The 14196-nt window shown below is 51.1% G+C and overlaps 6 protein-coding genes across 6 annotated transcripts; 4 read left to right on the top strand and 2 right to left on the bottom strand.

Annotated features, from left to right (window-relative positions):
- Positions 1–1896: 1896 nt before the first annotated feature.
- N7519_004265 (F-box and WD domain protein) lies at positions 1897–3977 on the top strand (the record flags this gene model as incomplete). The annotated part of the gene is made up of 2 exons (XM_057291041.1): positions 1897–2134; positions 2251–3977. 2 exons carry the CDS (start codon positions 1897–1899, stop codon positions 3975–3977), a joined length of 1965 nt encoding a protein of 654 aa, XP_057152243.1.
- Positions 3978–4081: 104 nt separating this feature from the next.
- N7519_004266 (uncharacterized protein) lies at positions 4082–4474 on the top strand (the record flags this gene model as incomplete). The annotated part of the gene is made up of 1 exon (XM_057291042.1): positions 4082–4474. The coding sequence occupies one exon, from the start codon at positions 4082–4084 to the stop codon at positions 4472–4474; it is 393 nt and encodes a 130-aa protein (XP_057152244.1).
- A 677-nt stretch (positions 4475–5151) lies between these two features.
- On the top strand, positions 5152–6026 carry N7519_004267 (uncharacterized protein; the record flags this gene model as incomplete). The annotated part of the gene is made up of 3 exons (XM_057291043.1): positions 5152–5206; positions 5441–5832; positions 5922–6026. The coding sequence occupies 3 exons, from the start codon at positions 5152–5154 to the stop codon at positions 6024–6026; spliced, it is 552 nt and encodes a 183-aa protein (XP_057152245.1).
- A 1193-nt stretch (positions 6027–7219) lies between these two features.
- Positions 7220–8053, top strand: N7519_004268 (pectate lyase; the record flags this gene model as incomplete). The annotated part of the gene is made up of 3 exons (XM_057291044.1): positions 7220–7400; positions 7453–7589; positions 7649–8053. The coding sequence occupies 3 exons, from the start codon at positions 7220–7222 to the stop codon at positions 8051–8053; spliced, it is 723 nt and encodes a 240-aa protein (XP_057152246.1).
- Positions 8054–8882: 829 nt separating this feature from the next.
- On the bottom strand, positions 8883–10412 carry N7519_004269 (uncharacterized protein; the record flags this gene model as incomplete). Its single annotated transcript, XM_057291045.1, has 1 exon — positions 8883–10412. The coding sequence occupies one exon, from the start codon at positions 10410–10412 to the stop codon at positions 8883–8885; it is 1530 nt and encodes a 509-aa protein (XP_057152247.1).
- Positions 10413–10621: 209 nt separating this feature from the next.
- On the bottom strand, positions 10622–13692 carry N7519_004270 (involucrin repeat protein; the record flags this gene model as incomplete). Its single annotated transcript, XM_057291046.1, has 5 exons — positions 10622–10732; positions 10784–12605; positions 12680–13371; positions 13430–13456; positions 13522–13692. The coding sequence occupies 5 exons, from the start codon at positions 13690–13692 to the stop codon at positions 10622–10624; spliced, it is 2823 nt and encodes a 940-aa protein (XP_057152248.1).
- Between the last annotated feature and the right edge of the window lie 504 nt (positions 13693–14196).

Raw genomic sequence — 14196 nt, forward strand, 5'->3', positions numbered from 1 at the left:
CTTAAATCTGCACAGCAGACCCAAGAGGGATAGATTCGGAGGGATCGACAAGCGTCGGAAATAGAGAGATGACGATCATGAGTTCCCCGGTTGGGTGTGAGCTGCGTGGCGCAGGGAGGTGTCAATCGAGAGTTTCGCTCGGAATTCCGGGGTGAGGCAACAGCGATCCGATCGGTACTCGGTCGCAGGCGTGATCGATTTAAATGCGTTTCCCGGGGAAGGGCTCTCGAGCGTCAGAGACAACAGGTGATAAATATAGATATATCTGTTTGAACCGATAGCGCGGGTATCAAATACGATACACTATCACTTCCTGGAGGAAAAGGAGAGGCTCGAGGAATATATTCCGACCTGCAGCCAACCCCAATCGATGGGGTGTTGGGATTCAAATGTTTAGATGACCGCTGCAGCCGGGCAGGCGAGTCAAATCAGATAAAGGAGAGTTCGGAGGAACACCTTTGCGAAAGGGCCAGTCACTAGGACTCAGCGGAGGACAATCGACGTCCCGAGAAAAAAGGGGGGGCACGGAATGATAGTATAAGCGAGGCTACAACAAGACGGGCTCGGCAGTTAGAAGGAGACCAAGAACCAAAAATGACAAGAGCAAGCACAACGAAAGTTCTGCTGATGAAACAAACAGAGGAATAGGATCCTTGGAGAGAGGTGAGCCGAAGGAGTCTGTTCAGTTGCCTCAAAGGGTTTAGCGTGTGTTTTATGGGGCGGTGTGATGTGGAGAGGGGCAGTTCTTGCTTGTGTCATCCACCTTGGAAGCCCTGGAGCCCTGGAGGGACCAGGGCTAGGGCAGCCCAGGCCCTTGGGGCATGGGGAGGACTAGAGGGACAAGAGAGAGCACATGCTGGAGCCCTGGAGTATCCCCAGCGCAACATGATTTACAATAGTACAGTCGTATGTACCTTTTATAAGTGGTTCGCATACAAAAGGTACATTCAATGCACAAGATAACATTTGAAGATATAACTACATGTATACTTACTACCTAGGTATGTAACCTTTCTGCTCTAGAGCGTTATTATCTCTTGTCTTTAGCGCCTAGAAATGGTCAGTCCGATTATAAGACAGCACTTGGAATTTATCGATTCCCTTCGTAACAGCTATATTAGCACCCATTTTCAGAATGCAATTAGTGCTGTCCATTTCCCATACCTACGTAGACATCAGGTATCCCCTCTAACCATAGTATGGTCTAGCCGTGCAGAATATAGGGGAATCTGGATATAATAGAACAGGCTAGATGCTATGAGTTGCTCCCAACATACTCGTCCATACAAGACTATACGACACATTGGGGAAACGGCCCCTCCCGGTTTTCTTAGAGGCGTTAATAGTCTCGTCTTTGTCAATAACCACCTGCTTTTCTCATGAAGTATGTAAATATGTAACTCGGTATGTTTTGCTACAGCCCTATACACTCCAACCACGTGACTCACAGGACCACCCATTCATTCCATGCGCGCCTACATATGTACATAATCAAACATATTTATTATTACATCGAGTGATAAGAGGCTCTTGAAGGCGACTCCGCATGTAAATTGAAATTCTCTTTACTTTTCCTTTTTTTTTTTGGCAATTCGGAAAAGTTGAAGTTCCCCTTTACTTTTCATGCGACGGAAGTTCGCGATAATTGTGCTCTATCAATCTTCAGAGTGGGCCTTGCCTCGTCCAAACGTGACGTGACATGCACCGATGCCAACCCATCTGCTCAACCTCCTTCCTTTGCCCAACTCTCTTGCAAAGGACCCTACCCTCATTCATTAATTATCTAGACTCTCTTCGCGGAAAGTTGTTGCGGGATTTCGCACCCATCGCGCAACGCCATTGATCTAGGCGTTCGACTCATCAACTCGGCGCAGACCCCTCTGAAAACCCGCATCAATGGAGGGTGAGCCCTTGCCCGACGCTCCTGATGCTCCCGATACTCGAATCTCCCCTACACTACAATTGCAGACAACTACTGTCCCCGAGTTCCCAGCGCTTTCTCTGTCGCCCTCCTTTAAGCTAGATGAAGGCTACTCGGATGATACTCGAAGCCAGGCCGACAAAGATCTCGGATCGGACAATGTCATGGCGCTTCCGAATTGGGTGCTCGCCCAATCCGAGGCCGGCAGAGCTGGTAAGATATCCCTTTCCCCTGGTCCCTGTGGTAATCGCTACGAGCGCGAAGCATCCGCCGCTTTGGCTTGTCACTTTGCGATTTTTCCTTGCTAACCGATGGTTTCCCACCTCCAGAGCTTGCATACAGCCTTCTTCGGTCTCTTCGAACCTCCAGCATCGCCGCAGTAGTTGATCGACTTAACCCTATCCTCCATATTGACCCGTGTGTCAGGCTTCCCCCGGAAGTCACATGGGAGATCTTCACCTACCTCGACGCTCGGACGCTTCTGAATGCCTCGCTTGCGTCTCGTTCATGGCGTGAACGTATCCTTGACTCAGGTCTGTGGAAATTCCACTACATCCATGAAGGTTGGGACATGGACACGAGCGCGATTCGTGCGTTTGAACAAGAACATTCCGAGGCCATGTCGCCTCAGACTCGAAAGTCCCGCTTACGACACTCGGAACCAGATCTCGGGGAACCTAAGCAGAAAAAGCGCGTGCCGTCTACTTGGCTCGATTCCCGAAGCGGTGGAAACCAAAAGCCGACCGTGTTTGGCCCCGAGCCCCCGGTGGCCGACAGTGAAGGTGATCACTACATGACTGATGATGACGATCAAGCTGCACCTTCGTCAACTGACGACCCGGAGTTCACTCTGCCTACAAATATCTCCCTATCTCCTTCGCCACTCTACCCACCTCTACGCTCGCATCTTCTCATCCGGGATACCGATGGAAGCGCTAAAGTCAACTATTTCCATATCTACAAGCAACGCAGGCGGCTCGAAGCAAATTGGCATCATGGCCGATACACCAATTTCCAACTTCCTGACCCGTCCCACCCAGAAGAAGCCCATCGGGAATGCGTATATGCGATCCAGTTCGAAGGCCGGTGGCTAGTCAGTGGGAGCCGAGACAAGACTGTGCGAGTCTGGAACCTGGATACCAAACGACTGTGGCATCCCCCGCTGGTGGGCCATATCAAGTCTGTCCTTTGCCTGCAATTTGATCCTCGGCCCGAGGAAAACATCATCATCTCCGGCAGCAGCGACAGGTCCGTCATTGTATGGAAGTTCTCCACTGGAGAAAAGATCCATCAAATTGAACAAGCGCATACTGACTCCGTGCTCAATCTCAAATTCGACCATCGTTACCTTGTAACATGTTCCAAAGACCGAACTGTGAAGGTATGGAACCGCCGGGATCTTCTGCCGAACAGCAAGGACTATCCGCGTATCTGCCATGGATCAGCTGCCACATATCCTACATGGATAGTAGATCTGAACGCGGTTGCACCGAACGTTCTTGAAGCTGGAATTGCGCGTGAGCAATACAAAGCCCTAGAGCCTTACACCTTGCTTATGACCGTGGAAGGACATGGAGCCGCCGTGAATGCGATGCAGATCCATGGTGATGATATTGTGACGGCGTCTGGAGATCGAGTGATCAAGGTCTGGAACATCCGCACTGGTGCTTGCTCGAAGACCTTGCTGGGCCACGAGAAAGGCATTGCATGTGTTGAGTTCGACAGCCGAAGAATCATCAGTGGCAGCAATGATAACTCCGTTCGCATCTACGATCATGCCACCGGAGCTGAGGTGGCGTGTCTGCGAGCTCATAGTAATCTCGTTCGCACCCTTCAAGCAGGGTTTGGTGATGCTCCGGGAGCCGATGAAACGTTGCGCGGAGAAGCGCGAGCATGTGAAGCTGCGTTCTTCGCCGCGCAAGAGGCCGGATTGGATGTCGACATGGGTCATCGTGAGCAACGCCGCAATGGCTACCAACCGAACACTGCTGGGTCACGGGACCCTCGCGATATCCCTGCTCTGGGAGCAAAAATCCCACCCGGTGGGGGGAGGTAGTAGCTGGGCCCGTATCGTGTCCGGTTCCTACGACGAGTCCATCTTAATCTGGCACAAAGACCGTGATAACAGGTGGATAACCGATCATCAACTGCGACACAGTGATGCCATCGCCAATTCCGCTCGTGCGAACCTCAGCCAAGTGGCACGAACCACTGTTGCGGCCCAGGCTCAACACTTGCAAGCAGCGCAGGCTCTGGCGGCACTTGGGCAAAATGCTAATGTCAACCCCCCACGCTGGTCGTTCCAACCCACAATTTGTGCCTCCTCTGGTTATCAATTCCCTGCCATTCAACCCACCTCCTACTCACCATCATCACCACCATGGCCATCAGCGTCGACCTCAAGGGTCCTCGACAGCTGCGAGGGTGTTCAAACTGCAGTTCGACGCACGGAAGCTCATCTGTGCCAGCGTGGACCCTCGCATTGTAGGATGGGATTTCGCCTGCGATGATGAAGATATAATTGAGGCGAGTCCATTCTTCAAGGGGCTTTAAGCTTTCTCTCGCCTATACGCTACACCTTTTAATACCAGCATCTGTTCTTGTTTTACTTCGGTGCATCTCCTGCATCGCCCTTTACTGGGCGCGAATTGTGAACTCTGACGAAGAGACGACTCAATTCATTTGACGATTTCCTATTTTCCTATTATTAGCATCCATGCGATCGCGTTGTGTTTCCTTTGCCTGGTGCATTGTTTACTTGCTTTCCCGCTTTCTCTCTATTTCCCGGGTCCCCTTGTTCTCTCATTGTCCATCTTCTCGATGTCGTGTCATATACATATGATGGGCCCTTGCTTTCCCTTTAATGATGTATTTCTTATCTTGACCTCCGTGTTAGGAGTCATTGCAGGCTATCCCATTCTCATATCTTTTCGGAGTTTCTTTTTCTATCTTCTTTTTCGATCTCATTGTTATCTTCTTGCATGGCGCCGGTGTGGCATTTGATCCATAGCATTATGACTATAGCATCAATCAGAAAGGTTCGAATCTCAAGACAATCTCAATGGGTATAAAACCAGGCTTGCCTCCATCTCAATTTGGGGGAAATCAAAATTATGTGACTCATAACTATACCCCGCCCGCGGGCTCCATGGATATATAACTTGGGAGTTCTCCCGGACTCACGTCTATTCCAGGTTAACTTCATCCACCTCACTTCATTTCTACATATCATGGCTGTCCCGAACCCTGACTACCACCTCATCGGGCTACACACCCGCTACTCCAGTAAGCAACATGCAACATGCACATGCAACAAACCATACACCAGACCTAACAAGCCCTCTTCAAATAGGCTGGACAGCACGCGTCGAGGCAGTACTAGAATACTTCCAGATCCCCCATACACGCCAATTCATACAGCTCTCCGAAGTACATACCTACATCCTCAACACAAACCCCAGCCAAGTATACACTCACTCACAGAAACAAACAAACAGATAAAAGCCTGTTCCCCAACAGGCCTGGTCCCAATCCTCCAATGCCACTCCCTCCCCTCAACAACAATAACAGACTCCCTCGCCATCTGCGAATTCCTCGCTGAGTCAAACCCAACCCTCCCCCTCTGGCCCAAAGACCGCCACCTGCGCGCCCTAGCCCGCAGCGCCACAGCCCAAATGCATTCCGGCTTCCCAGTCCTGCGCAATACCTTCCACACAAACTTCCTCGCCAGGTACACGGGCAACGTGCCGATCCCAGATGGCGCGGCCGCGGAGATAGCGCGTATGTTGCGGATCTGGGATTCGGCGCGGAAGGCGACGACAGAGCGACTTGGGCAGCTGGGGGAGGTTGACGAAGGGTTTTTGTTTGGTGGGTTTAGTATTGCGGATGCGTTCTTCTGGCCGGTTCTTTGGGTGGGTTTCTTTCTTCCTTTCCCCAACAAATCCTTTTTTTTTTAAAAAAAAAAAAAATTATCGGAGCACCGGCTGATTTTCGGATACAGCGGTTCCGCTCTTATGGCCTTTCCCTAGATGGGGCTGGGCCTGATGTGCTGGCGTGGATGGCCAAGATGTGGAATGATCCGGTGTTTAAGGCGTTGGGGGGATAGGTACTATGCCCAGGCTAAGGATCCGCAGACTTGTATTCCGCATTATGATGATATCTTCCGGGATAGGGATGATGTGCAGTATGGGTTGTTTCCGAAAGATTGGACTTTCTCGGTTTCTGGGTGATTACAAGGGGAGTATACGGAGTAGAGGTCTAACCTATACTAACTACATACATGCATCGATGTGATTGCGAGGGCTTGAGAATGTTTCCCATTATAGCTATGATAGTAAACAATCAGATTCTTAGCATCTCATATTCAAAACAAGATATCCATGGATCTACCTGGATCTACCTGGAACTTGCCTATTTGGCTATTTGGCCGTGAAACAGTAATTTTCCGGCAGAGCTTCCTCTGGGCTTTTTTCTGAGCTGATTCTGATCTGTTACACTCGACTTTCCCGTGGCCGCTCTCTCTGATTTTACTTGACGTACAGGGTCAAAGGGGATCTATGTGCCCCATATTGTATGGAGTATTCTTCATCCATATTAGTCCATATTAGTCCGTAAAGGGGAACTAATCCCGGCCCCACAGTGCGGTGTAGTCCACTTTAAGATCAATCAGCTCTAGTTAGCTACGTTCATACGTATACTAGTACGGATACTAGTATACATATATCGATAGGACTAGTTCCGGCATATCTCCATTCTCCATAGATTCATCCTCTCCCTAAATGCAGTCAGTTTCCTCTCGCCTTCCCAGTCCCAAGATTAAGCACCTATAGTATCCATGCAAAACTTGCCAGAGGCTCAACAATCTTTTTGGTTGGTGGATCTTGTAAATGCGGGAGTTTCAGGCTTGCCGACACAGCCACAATGCCAAAGCTTTCGAATCTTGGCATCTTGGCTTTTCGCATTTTCAATATAACTATGCTTTGGTATTGGCTACACGACACAATGAAGGGCCAAGACGGAAAATAAGGTGTTAGAAAATGTCTTATGTTCCTGCGGAAGGTCGATATCCGGCCTAGGCTCTGCTTTGCCTTGTAGGAGTCGTGGGGTAATTCCATCCAGTCAGAGGTTATGAATTCCTTCATGGATATTGAGGCGTGCGGCAGCCGGGAGTCTATGTGACTGAAACAGTACGGGTAGGTCCTGTCTTGTGAGAGCAATTAGAGCTCCAAAAGGTATAAAAGGCTCCTTGTCGACCCTCGATTTGATCAACCGTCCAGCATCAACCATCAATCGAACAAAATGCACTCCAGCGCTATCCTCCTCGGTCTCATTGGCATTGCCAGTGCCCAGACTCTCAACATCCCCTCTCGCGTGGGTGACATTGTCTCTCTGCCTTCTCCTAGTGAGATCTCTGGCGATGTTGACCTGGGCAACCGCGAGTACGACCGTGGTCGTGCCTGCGACAGTGATGATGACACTGGTATGTCCATATCAAAAACGAGATCCAGACAAACAGAGCTAACCGAATATAGGCGATGAGAACGCCGTGTTCATCCTGAAGGACGGCGCATCCCTGAGCAACGTCATCATCGGAGAGAACCAGCTCGAGGGCATCCACTGCGAGGGATCCTGCACTCTGACCAACGTCTGGTTCCGCGATGTCTGCGAGGTGAGTAACGAGTAATCTCATTATCGACCTGCTCTACCGATACTAACGTGTCCCTACAGGACGCCATCTCCATCCTCGGAACCGGCGATGCCCTCATCCAGGGTGGTGGCGCCCAGGAGGCCAGCGACAAGGTCGTTCAGCACAACGGTGCCGGAACCGTCACCATTGACGGATTCACCGTTGTCAACGCCGGCAAGCTGTACCGCTCCTGCGGCAACTGCAGCAACAACAAGAGCAACAGCCCCCGTCACGTCGTCGTCAAGAACGTCCAGGCCTCCGGCGTCTCTACCTTGGTTGGAATCAACTCCAACTACGGCGATACCTCCAGCATCAGCGACACCTGTGGAGACGTCAGCCACGTCTGCCAGGAGTTCGAGGGTATTGAGAAGTCTGATGGCGGTGACAGCGAGAAGCTGGACTCGACTGCTTCCTGCAAGGGCCAGACTACTCTTTCCGCCTGCTAAATTCGGATTGATTTGATTCGATGGAAGAGAGGCTTGGATGTTGATCACTGGTTATTGAGAAGCGGGGATGGAATATGAGAGGAGATTGTGGACAAACGTATAACTGGGGCAGGCCTCAGGACATCACGTCTCCCTCACAGGACCGAATCCCCCACTATGTATATCAATGTCATTGAAAACAGTGTCAGATAACCCCTGAAATCCGCCAATCCCCCGTAAACAGTAAACCTGTATGTCACTAATTCCAAGAGATAAGGTAACGGTAAATGTGCTTATAATTACGTTCATACACCTAAGTTGAGCCCTGCCATCTTATATGCCTTACTGGGCAAAATATTTTGTTGTAATAGCGCATAGAAAGAACATTCAATGTTTGAATGCATCAACGGCTAAATCTGACATACTAGTGTGTTTCAACGTCCTACGGCACCGATGATCAATGTTAGGTCGTATTACTGTGGAGTTTGCGTGGCTTGTGGAACCTCAAGGGACAATGAACCTAGCTATTCTAGAAATTATTCTGAACAGAGTGCCTCAGCTGGGGAAAAAGGGAAGAAAAGGAAAGGGAAAGGCATTGTACAAGACCAGCCTTATTCGAGCTTGGGGATGATCTCGAGAGTCCATTTAGCGAGCAACAGAAAGGGAACGCCAGGACGTGGCAGAGGAAATCCGGTACTGTATGTACAGAAGCAAGGTGCAAGAACACGTTCGAGTTAATGATAAGACTATGTATCCAGCAAGACGTTTGCGCATTGAGCATTCAAGAAAGAAAACAGCACCACAGTAGCAATCCAACAGGTCGTGGAGACGCATATACTTCAATGAAAGATTATACAGCGGCAGGGTTCACAAAGGCTGGGAACATGACACCATACAGAGATGAGATCCATGTCTGGATGGCATGAAGACGGGTATTCTCCTCACTGTTTTCATTCTGAGATGCAGTAGGCGATGCCTGGCTTTGGGCGGTTACATATGTATCCCGCGAGCTGGTTGCCCCGAGCGAATCATCCGACTCCTCGTGCCCGCCTGAGCAGCAGCAGAGGTAAGTATGGGATTTCACCCAGGACAAAATGTCCGGACAGACGGGCGTGTTTGCATGAGAACCTTCATCTGCACCGCCGCCACAGACAGCCATCGTGATGACCGAATGCAGCCGCGATGGATTGGGAGGGAGATGAGCTCCAGTTGCTCTGGTCCCTTGGGCAGAAGATTCCGCTGAATCCGTAGGGCCGTTTGGTTCCGCCAAATTGCGTGATAAACTGAGAAGTGCAGTGGCTCTGGGTCGCGGTGGACGGTTTACCACAGCAGGGGCCGGGTTCGTTGGTAAGGGCCTAGACGAGGACGTGGTCACAGGCTGGGCCCGCCTGCTTGGGCTTCCTCCAGGACCACTCTTTGTGTGTGTGGCTTCAAAATAAGGATCATGGCTTGTATCTGCGGTTTCGAGATGGGCAATCGGAAGATTGCGTTGGTGGAAAGGGTGGTCGTGTAGCGGTCGACCGACGTGCGTTCCATGGCCACTTTGTCGATGCGGGAACCGGCCCTGTACCAGCGTGCCATCCTCGGCTCTTCCTATACCATTAACGGAAATCCCACTAGCATGAGACGCAGAAGACGGCAACCCAAATAATCTCCTTAGTGTGTCGCTATACGAACCGCCACGCTGACCAGCAGGACCACCACCTTGCAAGTTTGCGTGTGATCGTGCACCGTTGTCTGGGATCATGAACCGTTGAGAGATGCTCATAGCCTCTGATGTGCCGAAGGAGGGAAGGCCAGGGGGGTGTGGGCGTTCTTTCTGGGGTGGATATCGAGGTTGGACGGTCATTACCGCAGGTCCCAAGCTCCCAGGCCATCTAGGCCTACGAATACTACCATCATCGAGGGAAAGAGCCTTGCGATGCAAAGTCTGATGGGAGTCTGGCACCGATGTCGTTTTACTCCAATCAGGTCTCGACCGGTGTGTGGCTTGCCAGTACTGGTCGGATAACAGCTTGGTGTGATTCCCAAGCTTCCCTATGATCCTCTGTCGTTTTCCTCGCCTGGTTGGCACATTGACAGGAGTATGATCATCTTGTGAGTCCGTAAGAACGAATCTGGCCATGTTTACCGCTAAGCCTTGCTCGCGAACGGGGTTCTCATTGAGGAGAGACGCATAGAAGCGAGGGCTGGATTCATTTGGCGTGGTGACTCTGATCGCATTGTATATAGATCTTTCATCGCTTAGGATGGACTCAGATGAGTCGGGGTTATCGTATGCTGAAATGGAGTCGGAATCGTGTCTCCCACGTCGGAGGTTCTGTGCTGAAAAAGACTGCGAATGAGCGTTACTGGACTGATCGATTCTTCGGGAAATCATCTTGAAGGCAAAAGAGCGAAGCCTCAAGGTTAAGATATAGGGGAGAGAGAGGAACAGGTGGGAATATCAAAGATGAGTATGTGATTTCCTCGAAAACCCCCATCGTGCCTGCCGAGATCAAGCCAAACGAAAAATATTATACAAAACAGTCTATATGTACACTCTTAAATGAATATGCGCTCTAAACCCGAAAACGTTGAATGTCATGATCATAATGGAGTGCCACCTGGGCTGGGCATTGGCTTGCCAGTCACCTGGGCGTGCTCCTTTCTTAGGGCTCGCAGCAACCCTTCAATCCTGCGGCGCTCTTCTTGTTCGGCCTGGGAGGTGTCAGTTAATCCGAAAAGACAGAAAGGTACAATACAACTTACCCTCAGTATCTTCATGTTCTCGTTGCGCGTGTCACGCATCATCTTCTTGAACTCATTCTTGAGCACCATGGTAGATGTTGTCTCAGAAGCACCATCGCGGCCCATGGATGTGGGACTACTCAAGTTCATCCAGCTAATACGTTCTTCTGCCAGTTGTGTCTCGAGTTGCTCGCAACGATCCCGAAGACTGTCAATGAAACTTTCGAAGCGTTCTCGTTCCTTCTCAAACTCGATGCTGGCTTTCGTCATGGCTTCGTAGTCATCGATGGTCTCACGAAGTTCTCTTTCAAGAGTATCCGCCCGCTGCTGAAGATCGCCACCTCCTCGCTGGCTCTTCAGAGCAGCCAGTTCTTCAGTGAGCTCGATATTTCGCGTAACCAGTGCATCATTCTCCCTTTGGATACTAGGGTTGGCAGCCACCTCTGCCGCGCGCTCGGCTCGAGTACCATAGGCACCATCCAGCTCTGCCTTGGCCATCGTCAGTTCAGTTGTGACCCGCACAATCTCGCCTTCAAGTTCTGTTAACTCATTCTGTAGGCGAGTGGCGTTGTGGTCGGACTCTGCGCGCTGATCATCCGCTTCCTTAATACGGGCATCAGATTGAATCCGAATCTGTTGGATTGCGGCTTCGAGCTGAGCAACTTCTTGCTCTGCGCGGTCACGAGCACCCCTAACTTCCTCGGATCTAGAATCGCTATCATTCTGCAGTGTTTCAACGAGGCTCTGGAGGCGTTGAACCTCGTTCTCCGCGCGGTCCCTGGCTTCCTTGACGTCCTCGCCTCTAGTATCGGTCTCATTTTGCAAAGTCTCAATAACGGCATGTAGACGCTTGACTTCGTCTTCCGCACGATCGCGGGCCTCTATGGCCTCTTTCAGCTTAGCATCGGTCTCATTTTGCAAAGTCTCAATAATGGCATGTAGACGCTTGACTTCGTCTTCCGCACGATCGCGGGCCTCTATGGCCTCTTTCAGCTTAGCATCGGTATCATTCTGCAAAGATGTAATGATGACCTGCAGGCGCTTCACTTCTTCCTCCGCATGGTCGCGGGCCTCTCTGGCCTCTTCGCTCCTAGCATCGGTATCATTTTGCAATGATACAATGACGGCCTGTAAGCGCTTGACCTCACCTTCTGCGCGGTCGCGGGCATCACTGACTTCCTCGGATTTGACATCGTTGTCTCTCTGCACATCGTCGATGTATTGTTGCAGGCGCTTAACCTCAGCCTCTGCTTTATCTTGGGCTTCTCGGGCTTCGCTGACTTCGTTGATCCTGGCATCAGCTTCGGTGTGCAACGAGGAAACAACGCTTTGCAAACGCGCGACTTCGCCCTCGGCCTGAACTAGAGTCGCCTTGGCTTCGTCCTGGGAAGAGCCATTGTGGCGCATTGCGTTGAGCTGTTCCATGACAAGAGCCAGCTCGTCGCGACTGGCGTTGGCTTCACGCTCAGATACTTCAAGGTCTCTGCGAACGTGGGTCAACTGTTCCGTCAGATCGCCGATATGGGCATCGCGTTCGGCGTCAGACTTGGAGTTGAGCTCGCGTTGCTGCTGGATTTGCGTGGTGAGAATACTCTTCTGCTCAAGCACTCCATCCACTCGACTCTCCAGGCCATCTACACCAGCCTGAAGGTATGAAAGTTGTTCTTCCAGCCCCTCGCCGTGAGACGCGTCAGGGGGCGGAGGCAAGGTTGGTGAACGGGTCAAACCAAACCGGTCAACAATGGTTTGCACTTGGTTGTTGATTTCGGTGAGTTGGTGTTTCCAGGCGCCCTCGGCTTCAGGGTCGATATCGCGAGCAGCCGTAGGAGCCGGAACGTCTCCCCTATGTAAGACGATGTTATTCATGCCATTCTTGATATAGTCCAAGTGAGCGTCGACCGTTGCTGTGGGATTGACGGGCCCTCCACCCCTGACAGCTGCGGAGGAGGATCGATGAATTCACCGGGGTTGGACTGTATCATCATGTCATGCATGCGCTCGCTAAGTTCCTCCAACCGTCGTTCTGTAGCCTGCATGGCCTCGGTATTCATTACGGCAGCCGCGTTGGTCTCGATCTTCCCGTTCACGCCAAAGCTATCCAAATGTTCGGTTGTGCGGTAAAGACTGCGATCGTCGAATTTGTGATCATCATAGGTGCTATCCGACGTGCGAGCAGGGTTCTTGGGACCTTTCTTGAGACCCTTGTGCGTCATCTGCAAGACACCCGCAGTGTGCTCCAACAAGCGCTGTGTGATCGTCTGAGACCTTTTCTCCAGCTTCCAGAGTTCCTGCGCCAGCTCCTCACATCGCCGCTGGCTGACCGCGAGTTCGGAATCGCTCTTGTCGAGGGCCTCGGAAGCCCCACTGCGACCAAATATACCCCGGCTCATCCGGTGCGAGTTCGAACCGCCATTGGCGCCGTATTCGCCGCTGCTCCGCGGGCTGGGCGGGCTGTAGAGCCTACCGAGAGACTGCGCCGCGTCACGCAGTTTTGTTTCGAGCGCCAGTTTCCGTTTCGTGCCATGGATGCGAGTGGAGAGCAACGTGACTTCCTTCTTCAGCTCTTCCACCTCCTCGAGGGATAAGACTTCGTAATTCGTGCTATCCCCCTATGGCGGTTTCGGTCAACAGGTACATGGCCACGGGGTCGTTGGTGTTCAGGAGAACCGAGCTTCGCGGGTGAGTCGGGTTGAGCTACCAGAAATGAAGAGGCCATGGTCAGCTGGAGCCCCAGATTGGCGTGTTGTGTCTCTACTTACTGGGTTGTATCGTGACCGCTCCTCATGTTGGGGGTCCAGAGCATCCCGATACCCGTCCACGAGTGTCTTTCCGTGCGGCGGCACTGGAGCTGGAGCATCGGAGGCGGTCATGGTCGAGAGATACCGCGGGTCCCCGTAGGAGGATTGGCTGGAGCGCATACTGATATTCATGGTTGTTCAATGGCCGAGGTCTCCCCGAGTAGAATGGTCAGGGGAAATTCAGGAACGGGCGTCGGGCATCATGAATCCTGGAGTTTGCGATCGGAGGGAAACGTAGGTCTGAGTTAGGAGAATAGTGGAAAGGGATTGTATATTTAGCGAAGGTAGTGATCCTAAATAAAAGATGGCGGGGAGTGAAGGAGAAAACACACACGATCGGCATCGCCTTAGAGTTCAGAGTTCAGCCACGGCAATTTCTACATGAGATGTTCGATCGAATACTCCGTACTGAGTACATATGTAGAATATATGTATATTGTACACGTAGATATGGATATCATAGAGGGAGTTACCCCTGAATACGTATACGAGAGAAGTTCCAAGGTCATTTCCACTTTCTTTGTCTTAGATGATTTTAGAATCCACTATATTGTAGATATAGTAGTACTTCGCAACAAAACATCTCTAATATCCTACATTTATAGTAAATTAATATAACATCTCACATGGTCCAAC

Source organism: Penicillium mononematosum, assembly GCF_028829835.1.
Source record: "Penicillium mononematosum strain IBT 11891 chromosome Unknown utg000002l:1.0-8112719.0:1.0-8118358.0, whole genome shotgun sequence".
Lineage (NCBI taxonomy): Eukaryota > Fungi > Ascomycota > Eurotiomycetes > Eurotiales > Aspergillaceae > Penicillium > Penicillium mononematosum.